This window comes from Gobio gobio (assembly GCF_949357685.1).
Source record: "Gobio gobio genome assembly, chromosome: 18".
Lineage (NCBI taxonomy): Eukaryota > Metazoa > Chordata > Actinopteri > Cypriniformes > Gobionidae > Gobio > Gobio gobio.
In genome coordinates, this window is record NC_137111.1 from 46,192,294 (window position 1) to 46,207,700 (window position 15,407).

Here is a 15,407-nt window from a genome sequence, read left to right on the forward strand (position 1 = left end):
ATGCATTGAAACGAGCTGGCTAATTCATTCAGCTGCTCTGTTTCATTTGTAATATTTTTTAACTGGGCTAATTGGGTTTAAGCACTCTCTGAGCTGTCGGATTAATGTGCTCACAAACATGCACAGACCATTGAACATCTAGAGAGCGATTCTATCTGCCTTTAATATTGGCGTAATATTAGTCATATCACATGTAAACACATCCTGTCAATTCAACATGTCAGCAAATCCTCTTACGGTGATCTGTGGTCATACGTGATGCAACACAGGTTTATTTGCAGATGGAGGCAGAGCTTTTTGTAAGTTCTAGTAGTTTGTCATTTCAGCCTGATCTACTGTCTGAGTAGCTCTCATTTGACCTACTTAATATAAACCAGAATGGATAACTATATTTTACATTTTCTCAAGGAAATGTGCCCATGTAAAGCTCACCACTACAATGTGTTGGCGCTGTTAGGTCGTCGTCAGGGCGTTGCTAGGTTTCTGAGTGTTTTTTCGAATGCTGACATGTGGTTTCTAGGGTGTTCTGAGTGGTTGCTAATGCTAGCTGATGATCTGATAGCTTCTCAGGAAAATGCAAAAACTGATCAATGCAATGCAAGTCACTTTGGATGAAAGCGTCTGACAAGTGCATCAATCTAATTGCAAGTGATGCAGTTTAAACAAGATTTGCCAGGACTGCAGATGTGCAGCATGTTTGAACTTTACACCCAGATAAATATTACTTAAAGGAACGACTCCGTAAAAGCAGCGCAGTACACATTGGCATATACCGTACGACATGATGAATCTCATGTTTCTCATAATATCACATGCTCTCTCTCTGATTAGTCTGAAAACCAAATATTTACCTGCCGTTTACATTTTCAATCCATAAGTGAGTATTTTTCAGTGTGGACACATCTGAAATGTTTCTCTCATTAGTGTGATGTATGGGCGGCATGTTTAAAGATTCATATAGAAAGGCTTGTGGACTGCGCAGGGTTACGGTCGGCCACATCCTGCTGCTCTAGTGTAAATAAAGAGATTTTCTGGGTTAGGCTAATATTAGAGCCGTATTTCACCAGCCCAGACTGGATTCTGCACAACCATAAAAAGACATGTATGGGCTCTTTAAAATGAGAGAGGATGTAAAAACAGTGCGTTTGGTGGGAAAAGTCCCGGGTTTCTCTTTTTCTCTCTCTCTCAGAGAGGTTTGATTCCCCACACTTACAAAGAAGTTCACTGATGCTATCAGATGGTACTTTGATATTCATTTACTTGAAGGCACTTTAATGTAGCATGCATTATATTATAAACACTTTTCAAAAGTTTGGGGTCTGTACAAAACTTTTTGGTCTCAAGTCTCTTCTGCTCACCAAGGCTGCATTAATTTGATCAAAAATACAGTAAAAACTGTGAAACATTATTACAATTTAAAATAACTGTTTTCTATTTGAATATATGTTAAAATATAGTTTATTCTTGTGTTCAAAGCTGAATTTATCATCATTACTCCAGTCTTTAGTGTCACATGATCCTTCAGAAATTATTCTAATATGATGATTTGAGGATGAAAAAATATTAATAATTATTCATATTATAATATCTTATTATCAATGATAAAACATTTGTGCTGCTTCATATTGTTGTGGAATTCTTTTTATACTATTTATAAAAATATTAAACTATTATAAAATATTATTTTACTATATATTTAATTATTATTACACATTTTATTATACATATATATATATATAATTATTATTATTATTATTATTATTATTTCTAATATAATAATAATAATGTAGATACCATTATAGTTATTATAATAATATTATTAGTAGATGATAATATACTAAATATATATTCTTTTTATATTTTTTTTACTATATATTTAATAATTTACTTATTACAGTTATTCTAATTATTATAGTGTGTGTGCGCTGTGATTTTTACCATGGTAAACATACAAAAAAAAATGTGTGGAACATTATTACAATTTAAAATAACTGTTTTCTATGTGAATATATAGTAAAGTGTAATTTATTCCTGTGATCAAAGCTGAATTTATCATCATTACTCCAGTCTTCAGTGTCACATGATCCTTCACAAATCATTCTGATATGATGATTTGATGCTCAAGAAACATTATTATCAATGTTGAAAACACTTGTGCTGCTTCATATTTACTGTGGAAACTATGATAAATTGTATTTTTCAGGATTCTTTGATGATATAAAGTTCAAAAGAGCAGCATTTATATGAAATATAAATCATTTGTAACATCATAAATGTCTTGACTGTCACTTTTGATCAGTTTAATGCATCCTTGCTGAATAAAAGTATTATATTCCTTCAAAAACAAAACATCTTACTGACCCCAACCTTTTCAATAGTGGTGCTTTAATTTGAAGATCTAATGTGAAACTATTCTTTATAAACTTTATTCATTGTATGGTGCATGATGGGAAATGTATGGTAGATTTAAGGCTCGATGTGATGAAGTATGAACGCCTGGTGCATTGTTTGGCTAAACTCTTGATCCTGATAGTGTTTAAACAAGCTTTATAAATGTCAATCAGTACTGATCATCATTGCATTTTGCAGGCTCATTAGTGTCTTACCCTTATATCACACGCTTCTGTTTTCCATTATGACGGCATTAGTGTGAGAGGATTGACTCAGTCGAGCAGATCTTGGCGGGCGGCAGTGGAAAACATCACTCTATAAATCTGAGCACAGCCACGAGCAATACATACTCTTTCTTGGATAAGTACACTAAAGTTGTGAATAACTCTTGTGATGTTTGTTTCGTTGGACATGCGGGATCAAGTGTCTTTCTAAAACAACATTCAATCTTTAAAAGCTTCCCCCTAAATGCGACCGGGCTCGTGTTTCTCGGCGCGTTCACACGCTGCTCACTGTAGATTATTCTCCAGATTATGGCCGTGTACGTCAGAGGTTTCAGGTTGTGGAAAATGTGAATGTTTCGTTCTGTGTGTGGAAGTTGAAGTAAGTAGTGAATCATGTTAACACATTATCTTTATCATCCTCTTTAAAATGCCTTTAGCTTATGCTGTGAATTGTTTATCACTAGCTCTGGATATTATTCCACTTTTAATAGCCCAGTTTAATGGGGAAACGGACCAGTTCATTCTCCTGTAAACACATCTCATATGCTCGAGGCGCCAAATGTTCGATTCAGTAGTTTACTTTTCTTTTCAACTGGTTCTCATTACGTGGCATCTGCGAGTGATATACTGTAAATGCATTTATGTTGACTGGCTTTTCAAACACCCGAGCCAATGCTGAGAGCCGCGGCTTATGTTTCAGCAGCTTTGCGAATACACGTCTGGATGCATTTGCATTGTTTGGTTTCTGGTCATTCATAAACACTTAAGAGACACCTGGGCTCCAGAACTCCCTTCGTGCATTGCGCACTGTTTCTCATAAATGGCCATTGAGGCTGTGGATACTAAAGAAATTAATAATAATTTAAAGGGTTAGTTCACCCAAAAATGAAAATTCTGTCATTAATTCCTCACCCTCATGTCGTTCGACACCCGTAAGACCTCCGTTCATATTCGGAACACAAATGAAGATATTTTTGTTGAAAGCTGATGCTGAGAAAGGCTTCAGATAGGCCTCCATTGGCATTCAGTACATTTACACTCACAAGACCCATAAAAGGCACTTAAAACATCGTTACAAAGTCCATCTCACCATAGTGGCTCTACAATAATTTTACGATGCGACGATAATAGTTTTTGTGCGCAAAAAAAAATCAAAATAACGACTTTATTCAACCTCTTCTTGTCTTCCGCGTGTGTCTCCACGACGCATGCGCGAGAATATGACGTGGCGTTCGGGAATCCATGAAATGCACACTTAAGCCCCATTTTGAGAACTACGCCGAGACCTAAAGCACGATCAATGTAGAATTCAGCTTAGATACGCGCGTCTTCCTCTGCTTGTAAACAAATCGCTTCTGGGTCATGTGTCCGAGCGCCGGATCTGCGTCATATTCTCGCGCATGCGTTGTGGAGGCACACACGGAAGACAAGAAGAGGTTGGATAAAGGTGTTATTTTGATTTTTTTTGCGCACAAATACTATTGTCGTCGCTTCGTAAAATTATTGTAGAGTCACTGTGGTGAGATGGACTTTGTAACGATGTTTTAAGTGCCTTTTATGGGTCTTGTGAGTGTAAATGTACTGAATGCCAATGGAGGCCTTTCTGAAGCCTTTCTCAGCCATCAGCTTTCAACTAAAATATCTTCGTTTGTGTTTCGAAAATGAACGGAGGTCTTACGGGTGTCGAACGACATGAGGGTGAGGAATTAATGACAGAATTTCTATTTTTGGGTGAACTAACCCTTTAATGTTTTTATTCCACAAGGAGCATTATATTGTTCAAAAGTGACAGAATCTTTTGTACATTATAAATGTTTCTACTATTTCAAATCATTGCTGTTCTTTTGAACTTTCGATTCATCAAAGAATCCTGAAAAAATAATCTTAAATGTTTCTTGAGCATCAAATCCTCATATCAGAATGATTTCTGAAGGATCATGTGACACTGAAGACTGGAGTAATGATGATAAATTCAGCTTTGATCAAAGGAATAAATTAGCCTGACGTTGTCACACTAGTCAGAATATGAGTCTGCTCCTGCTTCATTGGGATGTGATTATGGAGTGTTTCAACTGAACCAGGAAAGAAAATGTATCTGCACTCAATTGGATAGACCAATAACCAATCAGAGCAACGGAACGACGCATAGTTGTCAACAGAACTCGACTGCACGCGCACTGGAAGAAGTAGAAGAAGAAGACGAGTGTAAACGATCTTTGCCGGTGTTGTAAAAAGAATTTAAGGATACACAGAGTACTTACCAACACCATCATCATTTGTGAGAGCAATAGTAAAGGTGAACGCATATACCAACAAGTTCTCCGTTTAGTAAACGAGTTCAACCCAAGCGCTCTTTGGTGACGTTACTGTTGATCATCTGTCCATCAGCGTATAAAGCCCGCCCTGATGATTTGATTGGTCCGAACGGCTCTGGTTCCAGCATAGTTGCTCCACAACGGATCAAGTCCAGATCGAACTTCCTGACCTCAAATGTTGTGGGCGGGGCTACGTTCGGCTGACATAATGCCCTTGTGATTTCTGACTTAAAACAAAAAACAGAACAATGTCTAAAAGCTGCTGTGACGGTGTGCCGCAAACAAGCTAAACAACACAGAAATAGGTTTTATAAGCTGTCGACACAAAAAAACGAGCGTTTAAAGAGACAAAAGTGGATACAGGCAATAAGACGTGAAGCTTTAGCAGAAAAAATTGGTACATTTTGGGATCCTGACACTCAGTACGCCTATGTGTGTAGTAAACATTTAGTCACTGTTAAGTCAAATATCCAAATGTCAGTTTTATATATTATATTTTTCCTGTCTCTGATTATGTTCTCCTCCAGTGGGTGTAGTTCTCAGTGTCTCAGCGTTCTGTCTCAATGCCTGTATCCACTTTTTTGTCCTTAAACGCTTGTTTTTTTGGGTCGACAACTTATAAAAACTTCTGGGTTTTTGGTTCTGGGTTGTTTAGCTTGTTTGCAGTACACCCTGTCACATATCAGCTGTTGGACATTGTTCTGTTTTTTGTTATAAGTCAAAAATGACAAGGAGACGCTTCACGCCATACAAAGTCAATGGAGAGCGTTGGATTGTCGCCCCCCCTCCCCGATTCAGATTATGAAGCGTGTCGCTCTGTCTTTATCCAGGCTAGGTATTTTAACATATATTCAAATAAAAATAAAAAAACTGTTATTTTAAATTGTACTAATATTTCACAAAGTTACTGTTTGTTTTGTATTTTTAATCAAACAAATGCAGGCTTGGTGAGCAGAAGAGACACTTACCGATCCCAAACTATATATATATATATAGAGAGAGAGAGTTTGGGATCGGTAAGTGTCTCTTCTGCTCACCAAGCAGCTGTGACAGGGTATATATATATATATATATATATATATACACATATACATATACATACACAGTCAAACAAAAAATTATTCAGACACCAGATATACTTTTTTTACTAGTGTGTGCAGGACACTATAGTTCATTTATGTAAGTGAGGTTAGCAAAATAAAGTAAACTGTGACATATTATACACACAAATTCTTGTGGACCTAAAATACAAAATACCCAATTTTGTATAGACCCCTTTCACAGACTGTGATGACACGTTTTAACGGTCATCAATATCGTAAATCCTGCAACGTTTTTTGTATTTTCATTTTTCAAAATATATATGTACATTTATAACACTAATACTTTGTTTTTTATTACTTTTGCATCAAATTACAATAAACAAGTTACCGCTGCTGTGAGTGTGTTTAGTAATTGCGTCTATGGGAGTGATGGTAAAAATTAACATATTTCTCTCTTTTCACTGCTGTTATCAATCTCACTCTATTTTTTCCCTCTTTTTGAAAGTTGTGAAATCACTACTGTGGCGTTATTCTTTTGCTATGTGAGCAAATGGGCACACAAAAAAATATTTAGTGAATTCTCTCATTCACAGCTATAATATTTAACCCAACTATGACGACTTCCGCTCTGAGAAACCCGGAAATGTGAAAAGGGTGTATTTTGTGTAATTTGGGTATTTTGGGTAAATACCCAAAAATACAGTGGACTACCAGTAAAATTGATAAAAAAATTGGGAGCAAAATGATTCAGACACTTTGAGCTGACCATGTTTTGCTGAAGTGTTTTTTCTTTAATTGCTAATGCGACCTTTGACACCACAGACTGAACTAAATGAAGCATTGACCCAAATTATCATCTAATTGTGTACTCAAATTTAACATCTGATTGGTTGATTGTAATCCATTACAAACCTTTCTATCAAAGTGATCTGAAATGATCAAGATGAATTTGTTCTGACACAGTTCTTGTCATATTACCATTTTCTAAACTATAATGAATAAACTGTGAGAATGTTGAGGGTGTCTGAATAAATATGTATGTGTATTTATATACTCATTCCCCAGTGCAAAATACAGCACATCTTGTTTTTCCTACAAGGAAATCATACAGAATCTAAATGACATGAGGGTGAGTAAATGATGACAGAATTTTCATTTAGTGCTGATCTTTTCCTTTAATGTATTCCAGCATGATTTCTCGGTCAAAAAGTCCCTTTCGAGGATGTTTTGCATTGCCGCGTTGCCGCTGCGTTGCTCATGCCAAGAGATTCTGCCAGAAAGCGAAGCGTAGCGTCTAGTGTTCTCTGCCCTCATGAGGACGCCAAGGTCAGTGATAACCAGAGGGCAATGGGCAAATAGCTGATGAATGCAGCTCAATTTAAAACACATTTCAGCCGATGCAGAGATCACATTCTCTGATTTTCGGGGCTGTCTTCTGCATCTAATTGATATGAGCCTGTGGGCTGGTTATGCAAATGGAAGACGAGAATGTGAACCCCTCACCCCTAGAGCTTCACGAGACAATAGCAACAGAGTTGAATTGCAAAAGTTTTTTCTTCTTCTTCTTTTTCTCGTTTTGGAAAGTGGACTGTTTTCATGACCTGGGTGCAGCGCTGAACCCTCAGGCTCTTCTCTTTCAACCCAAGAACCCCTCCTCATCCAGATTCTCCATTTCTGTGCATCTTTTAGTTCCCCCAGCACTCTTATCCACCCTATTTTTAATGTAAAAGCATCCATTGGTAACTTGAATGTGCAAGGATTCATTAGAGAACAAAACCAAGACTGAAAAAGAGCATAATAGATCCTCTTTAATACGATCCTGATTTTATTGTGAGCAATTTATCAGTGCACATTATTCCCAAAAAATATGGATGGCTAATTTTCTGCTCTTCATGTGTGTATGTTTCAGGGGATGTTCAGAACTCTACCGCATTCCTATGGTGGAGTATAAGCTGGACAGTGAAGGAACGCCCTGCGAGTACAAGACGCCCTTCAAAAGAAACACCACCTGGCACCGTGTGCCCACCAGCGGCCAGCCGCTTCCCCGCGGATCCCCCACCCAGGGTCCCGATCGCATGCCGTGCCAGCAGATCCTCCAGAACGCCATCCCACGCAGCACCTCGTTCGACAGGAAGTTGCCAGATGGACCCAGGTATCACCTCAGCTCCTCAGTGGACACGTCTTTTTGTGTCTTTCCTATTGAAATCTGACGTCTGCATGTGCGTGTCTCAGTTTGGTCTACACATACTCATATTCACCATTTCATTTGAGAAAATTGTCATCATATGTCTCGTTTCCACTGAAATTACCCGGAACAATTTGTACCAGGAACTTTTTTTACAGGAACTTTTTTTTCCCCCAGACCTGCTACTGTCTGCGTTTCCACTGCGGTCTAAAGTACCGTGAAGATTAGGCAAATTAGTCCGGACTGCGCGCGACTGCTCCTCCCAGTCAGTGACGGACAGTCATCATTTTTGTGCGATACTGTCTGCAACAATAACAAATGGAGGAGATTCAAGCAGTGCTGCTTTTGCTGGTTATGTATTGGTTTACTAAAGATGTAATTAACAAAACGGCGGAAAAGAGACGAGCACGAATACTAAAGCGTATTCTGAAAGCTCGTAAAGCTAGATTTAAAATAAGACAACGTATGTTATTATCAGCTATTACAGACATTGACCGTGAAATGGCTGAGACGAACGCGCGCCATCTGACACAAAGACTGAACACAGAACAAACCTCACAAAAGACTTTTAAAAATGCCGGTTGAAATAATAAAATGCTGCGTGAGCTCAACCAATCAGCATGTTCAGCGCCCAAGTTAGGGCTGAACGATATGGACAAAATTTCAAATCTCGATTTTCATGCCAGATATCTCGATATCGGTACAATACGAAATGACTACGTGTTCGGTGAAAACCAGAATCTGAATTAAAATGTGTTTGATTTAAGCCTACATTTAAAAAATTTGTGTCAGAAAATGTATTGTTTTTAAGCCTTTGGCACGTACGATCACACAGGTGTAATCAGTCTAGGCTGGTCCCTGGAGCGGATGATCAACTGCATCACATGATCAACCAGAGACAGGCGCGCTCAGAGCTGTCATATATCACAACTTTTCAGTGTTTTCAACCACATACTTTTTATTTTAGGTTTCAAACATATAAATTCACATAAGTACTAAAAAAAACAATACATTTAGAGTTTGTAAATGTTGCCTCTGGCTTGGCTTGCTCAGTTGGGGACACAAAATTTTTCAACTAAACATCGAAATAAATCTAATTAATAAACTAAATTAACCATTTAAACTAAATTACTGATCGAATTATTGATCTAAAGCCCACACTGTTACTGTATGATAATTGAAATGAACTGATGACATCAGCGTTTTTTCCAGAATGGCTATACAGCTGAATAAAATTATGCTGCATTATTTTCCTGTTTAACACTGTAAAGCTGCTTTGAAACAACTACATTGTTAAAAGCGCTATATAAATAAAGTTGACTTGACTTGACTTGACTTTGTAAAATACACACTGATGTCTATGGAAGAGGTAATAATAATCCTTTCCATTATAATTCGACACGTTTTATTCATATCAGATACAAATTGTGTAAGTAACTTCAATGTTTACTCTATTCTAATCCCAGTTCACCTGCCACTTACTTTTAAGTATTTCGGGAGAAGTGGATGAATTCACGTGTTGTAAACATAGAGGTTGTAAATCCAACAGATCCGATTCTCTGAACTGCGTCTGCGGCACAAACTAACACAGCGGCGCCCATCGCGCATACAGCTCAACTAACGCCATCGTTATAAAGGTGTTTAAACAACAATATACTTCCACTTGTGGAAACGCAGCTTTATACACACAGAAACTAAAGGTCTTTCACTACAACCCGTCAAAATAAAAGTTTGGGTTTAACTTGAAGATATTATGCCAGAAATATAATTACTATTGTACAGTATAATGTACTTCTCAAAGTAGTAGTCATAATAATAATAATAATAATTGTTCACATTTAATTTTTAAAGGAATATTGCACAATTTTTCGTCCATGTTTTAAATTTAGCAGTAAACATCTTTTGTGCTGCACATTGTTTGCCTAAAATTAAAAGAATGATTAAATTTGCATTTGATTACCATTTTATAAAATGATATTGTTAATGTTTTATGCCTTTGTTTGATTGCCACAGTTTTTGATGTATTCAATTTTACATCCAGAAAAAGTTAAACAGAAAAACGGAATTTCTGAAAGAAAAGAAGGAAAAACATTTTGTTAATGAATTATTAAATTGTTGAAATTTTATGAATTCATTTTATTCGCTTTTTTGATTATTGAAATGTATTTAAACCATTTAATCAGAATCAAGACAAATTTAAACAAGAAAACACGGAATTTGGGAAGAAATAAAACTGATTTCATGTGGCACTAATCGCCTTCCGGTGATACTTATGAACATAATTTTACATTGATATCAGATATTTATTAGATACAAGAACAAGGCAAAAATGTTCTTTAGGATTTTTATGGTATATATGTGAAATATGTCTGTGTTAGTTCCGTGTCATGCAACATTTTCGTTTTCAATGTGCACTATCATTTACTTGCTGCTGGAAAGTGAAATGTTGCATTTCCAGTGTTCCTGGCATACTTACTGACCCAGAACATCATGAATTCAGGTTCCTGTATTATGCATGCAAAATGCCTTTCAAATATGGTTTGTTATAATGTGGTCATTTGTTCTTACTTGGAAGCCCCTCGTGGTGTTGATGACCTTTCCAGACTCTTCTGTGAGACCGCATGTGGAGAGAGCTGTGCTGTTCATCTGATCAGAGGCTCTTTCTCTCGTATTGGTGATCTCGAAAACATCCCCTAGTGACCAATTGAACATTGATATGACAACGTGCTCATGCAAACTCTTCTCACAAAAGATTGAAATCTATATGCATCCGTCACAGTGATGTATTGATATAATAGCATGCATTTTGTCCAGTGGCATTTTTGGTGCGCACAATGCCAATTGTGTGTTTTAGTCTGTGCATCCTTGTTCCAGACTGACGTCGGCCTGTTTTTGCTTCACAAATCACCTTCATTAAGTTTCTTCCCCTCACGTTTTGCGGTTTTGGAAGGTGTGTGCGATGCATGCATGGAGAATGAGACCGCTGCTGATTCCCTTTAAAGCTGACGGAAACAGAAAAGCATTGCGGGAGTTGGAATATCAGATGCTTGGGTTTTCACGGCCGGTACTTTTACGAGGCGACGTGTGATTGGATCACTGGTGGTTTAGTAGACAGGTTCTTAGTGAGGCGTCCATTAGTGGAGGACTGTGGTGATGTTCGGAATAACATATTACCTTTCTACTTGTGCTCATTTTGTAGTGTCCGTCAATAACGGTCAGATTATCATGCTTTCAAATCGATTTAAACCATGTTTTATGTTAAATACGGTATGCTATTGCAGTTGTTTTTACCTTTTATTATATTTTTACATTCAGGCAAAGTCTTGAAATTCTGTGCACATCTTCTGTATGCATGGAAAACCCAGATGCACATTTGCCCAAATGTCAAGTAAATATGTCACGGTAAAATTGCACTAACATATTTAAATTAAAATCGATTTGAAAGCACGATAATCTGAGCGTTATTGATGTCAGATTAAAGTGATTGATGTTTAATGGGTCTGTGTGTTGCCTAATTACCCCAATTATCCATTTCACTAATCCACTGTTAAATGAATTAGTTAAATTATATTGTACATTTATATTTAGTATGGATTTAGCTTATTGAAAATAAATTAATTTAATATGAAAACATTTATTGATTTGATAAAAAAATATATTGCTATTATGCAAATATTGTTGATTTAATATAATTGAATAAAAAAAATGAATGTACTTTATTTCACTGTATTTTTATTTATATATTTCATATTATTATATATTACATATCATCTGATGTACAGGTTGATTTGGATTTTAGAAATGAAGTAAATTTGATTTAATATTTTTGGTTTAGTTGAATTTATTATAAATTTGTTTCTCAACATTGGTAAGAAAGTTATGGTAGAAAAATGGGTTACACTTTATTTTGATAGTCCACTTTAAACATTCTACTACCTATAAGTAACTTTGCAACTACATGTCAACTAACTGTCATTAGAGGATTAGTTGACTGTCAGTAGACTGGTAGGTTATGGTTAGGTGTTAGGGTTCGGGTTAGTAGAATAAGTTGAATTGTAGTTGCCAAGTTACAGTCAGTAGAATGTCTGTTGGGGGACCAACAAAATAAAGTTTTAGTAAATATTAATCAGACAGTTTACAAATACTCTAATGACAGTTAGTTGACATGTAGTTGCAAAGTTACTTATAGTTAGTAGAATGTCTAAAGTGGACTATCAAAATAAAGTGTTACCGAAAAATGTTGCATGCTATCGAGCTTTTAGGTCTGATTTAACACACATTCAGCTTGTGTACAGATCAGACACACGGATGACTCTACAGGCTCTCTGAAATCTGTGGAGACCCACTTTATGTTAGGTGGCCTTAGCTACTATGTACTAACATTTTAATTCATAATTTGATACAATGCACTTATTGTGTATATACATGTTTTTACATTGTACTTACATTTGAAAAAATACCTGCATGTAATTAATTTCTGTAGTTACATTAGTAATTACACAGTTGCAACTTCCCTTACACCTAACCCTACCCTTAAACTTACCCATACCACCACACCTGCCCCTAACTCTACCCGTATCCCACCTCAATATCAGCAAAGGTTTTTTGCAATACAATTTGAACACTGCATTGTACTTATTTTTTGATGTAAGTACATAGTACTTAAGGCCACCTAATATAAAGTGGGGCCATCTGTGGCCATATTGAACTCTGCTGTAGTCGCACACCTCCATCAGCAGCTGCTGTGAGAATGGAAACCCATCTGTTCTCTCTCGTTTTCTCACGCTACAGGACCGTACAAGACATGGAGAACCCTCAGATCTCGTCCTGCAGTAAAGGAGAGGCGTCTCAACACTACCGCAGCTCTCCCAGTAACCAGTCGTCCTCCAGTGACCCCGGACCCTGCGGGAGCGCAAGCTGGAACCAGCAGCCCGGATACGACGGGTAACATGCCAACACAAACTCACACATCATTTGATATGTTTTATATGATTTAATATAAATCAATCAATGGAATTATATTGATATTTTTTATCAGTGTTATTTAAGTATTTATTTTGTATTAATATTGGTTATTTAAGTTAAAGTAAGTATTAATGTATTGGTCCAATGAATAATTTGATTAATATAAATATGTTAAAATGTATTAAAAAATAAATGTGATTAACTATTTATTTAGTGTAGATTTAGTTTATTGAAAAGGATTTCATGTAATATGAAACAGTTATTCATTTTTATAACTTGCATTATTAGTTCTTATTAAACAATTTAGTAATATTATTTAACAAAATGTTTTATTTCTAGGGCTGTCAAAAGATTAATCGCGATTAATCGCATCCAAAGTAAAAGTTTGTGTTTACATATATGTACAATATATGTGTGTGTGTACTCTGTTAATTATTATTTATATATAAATACGCACACAAGCATGTATATATTTAAGAAAAAAATATTATTTTTATATACAAAACATTTTATTTATATATATATATTATAGATTATATAAATGTATATACAGTAAATACATGCAAATATTTCTTAAATATATACATGAATGTGTGTGTATTTATATATAAATAATAATTAACAGAGTACACACACATATATTATGTAAACACAAACTTTTATTTTGGATGCGATTAATCTTTTGACAGCCCTAATTATTTCATATACGGTTTAATATTTAATGTATATCATTGTCCACCAATTTTATTTAATACTGGTTTAATTTATTTAATATAGTGTCATTGAATTTAAATAATTATCAGAATAAATATTATGTATTAATATTAAACTATTTCATATATCAAATGTATATTATTTATTATATTTAATGGCATTTATATGAAATAGTTTAATATTAATACATAATATTTATTCTGATAATTATTTAAATTCAATTACACTATATTAAATAAATTAAACCAGTATTAAATAAAATATATCAAATGTATATTATTTATTATATTTAATGGCATTTATATTTTATTTAATCTTATATACATCTTATATAATTTATTGTATTGTTCATCTGATTTAGGTTGATTTGGGTTTTAGAAATGAATTGATAAGTAACCTGATTAATGTTCAAACACAGTAATTGGTCATTTACAAATTGGTTCTCGATTTTTAGTCTTTAGACTTTAAGCAGAACACCTTTAGCTAATTTCACACGACTCATTACCCTGAGAGGAAGTCAGGAGTGTGTGAGATAATTAATCCATAATGAATCCAATCAAGACTGACACTTTTTAGCATGAGTAAAGAAATGAGCTATTGCTATATGAATTTGAACGTGTCCTCAAACGCAGTGACTGATCACAGCTGGAGCTGTGAGGTGTTTCAAACTGAACTTCAGTGTAGTTTCACTGCAGTGAGAGATGAATAGCCCCAAAAAACATGCTTTCATCATCCTCATTTGGCTGATTGAAGTCATTTTTCCCATTCCCATAAGGGCTAAACTCCAGCCTGTTCCATCCACAGGTGTCAGTCTCCCGTGCTCCATGAGCGCTCTGCTGAAGCCCAGGGCATGCTGGGAGACGGGGAGATGCTGAGGGAGAGGGAGCCCACCCTCGAGAGAACACGCTCTGCAGGTGGGATTCAGACATCGCCTCATACGTCCACAGATTTCCATTTATCCTTCCCCAGAGTGAAGGTCACCTGAATATATATACTGGAAATTATACAGTTCCTTGTTAAAAAAATTGCCATCTGAAAAAAAACTGGTTAATGTTAGGGTTGCACGATTATTAAAAAAACAAATCGCGATTGGGCTTAGTGTGATTTATCAATATTCAACAGCTGAGATTTCATTCAATAAATACAGTGCAAAAATATTTTTGTCTTGTTTCCAGTCCAAATATCTAAACATTTTTCAATCAAGATGCATTTACGAGACACATAAAATGACAAGATATTATATCTTGTTTTCTGAAGGGAAAAAAAAGTTTGAGTATTTGCTTAAAACCATAGATGGTAAAAAAAAAAAAAAATGGATGTAGTGTCCGTGACATCACCCATAGGACTCTGAAGAGCAGTTTTGCCGTCGCCATCTTGGCAGCGCGTCGTTCGCGGATAACAGAAAATGGGCAAAGAGGCGGGACGTGGGCGGAGCTGAGGTGACGTGATGACTAACAGACAGCAGACAAACGACAATCCACCTGTCACTCAAAGTGGCCACGCCCTTATTTATGCAGAACTTTAAGGCTTTATATAATGTAAACGAATGAGTTATAAAAACATTCACCCC

At 35.8% G+C, this 15,407-nt stretch overlaps 1 protein-coding gene across 7 annotated transcripts in view; it reads left to right on the plus strand.

The window, feature by feature from the left end:
* The window catches only part of LOC307142490 (signal-induced proliferation-associated 1-like protein 2), a 217,392-nt gene that overhangs the window by 151,526 nt on the left and 50,459 nt on the right, over positions 1-15,407 (plus strand). For all 7 annotated transcript variants that reach the window (XR_013818481.1, XR_013818482.1, XR_013818483.1 and 4 more), the window contains exons 10-12: positions 7,883-8,125; positions 12,950-13,102; positions 14,642-14,751. Coding sequence is in view for 4 of the 7 variants with exons in the window: in XM_079843409.1 (XP_079699535.1) it covers positions 7,883-8,125; positions 12,950-13,102; positions 14,642-14,751 (506 nt within the window). In the remaining 3 variants the exon portion in view is untranslated. The remainder of the gene's footprint in view (positions 1-7,882; positions 8,126-12,949; positions 13,103-14,641; positions 14,752-15,407) is intronic.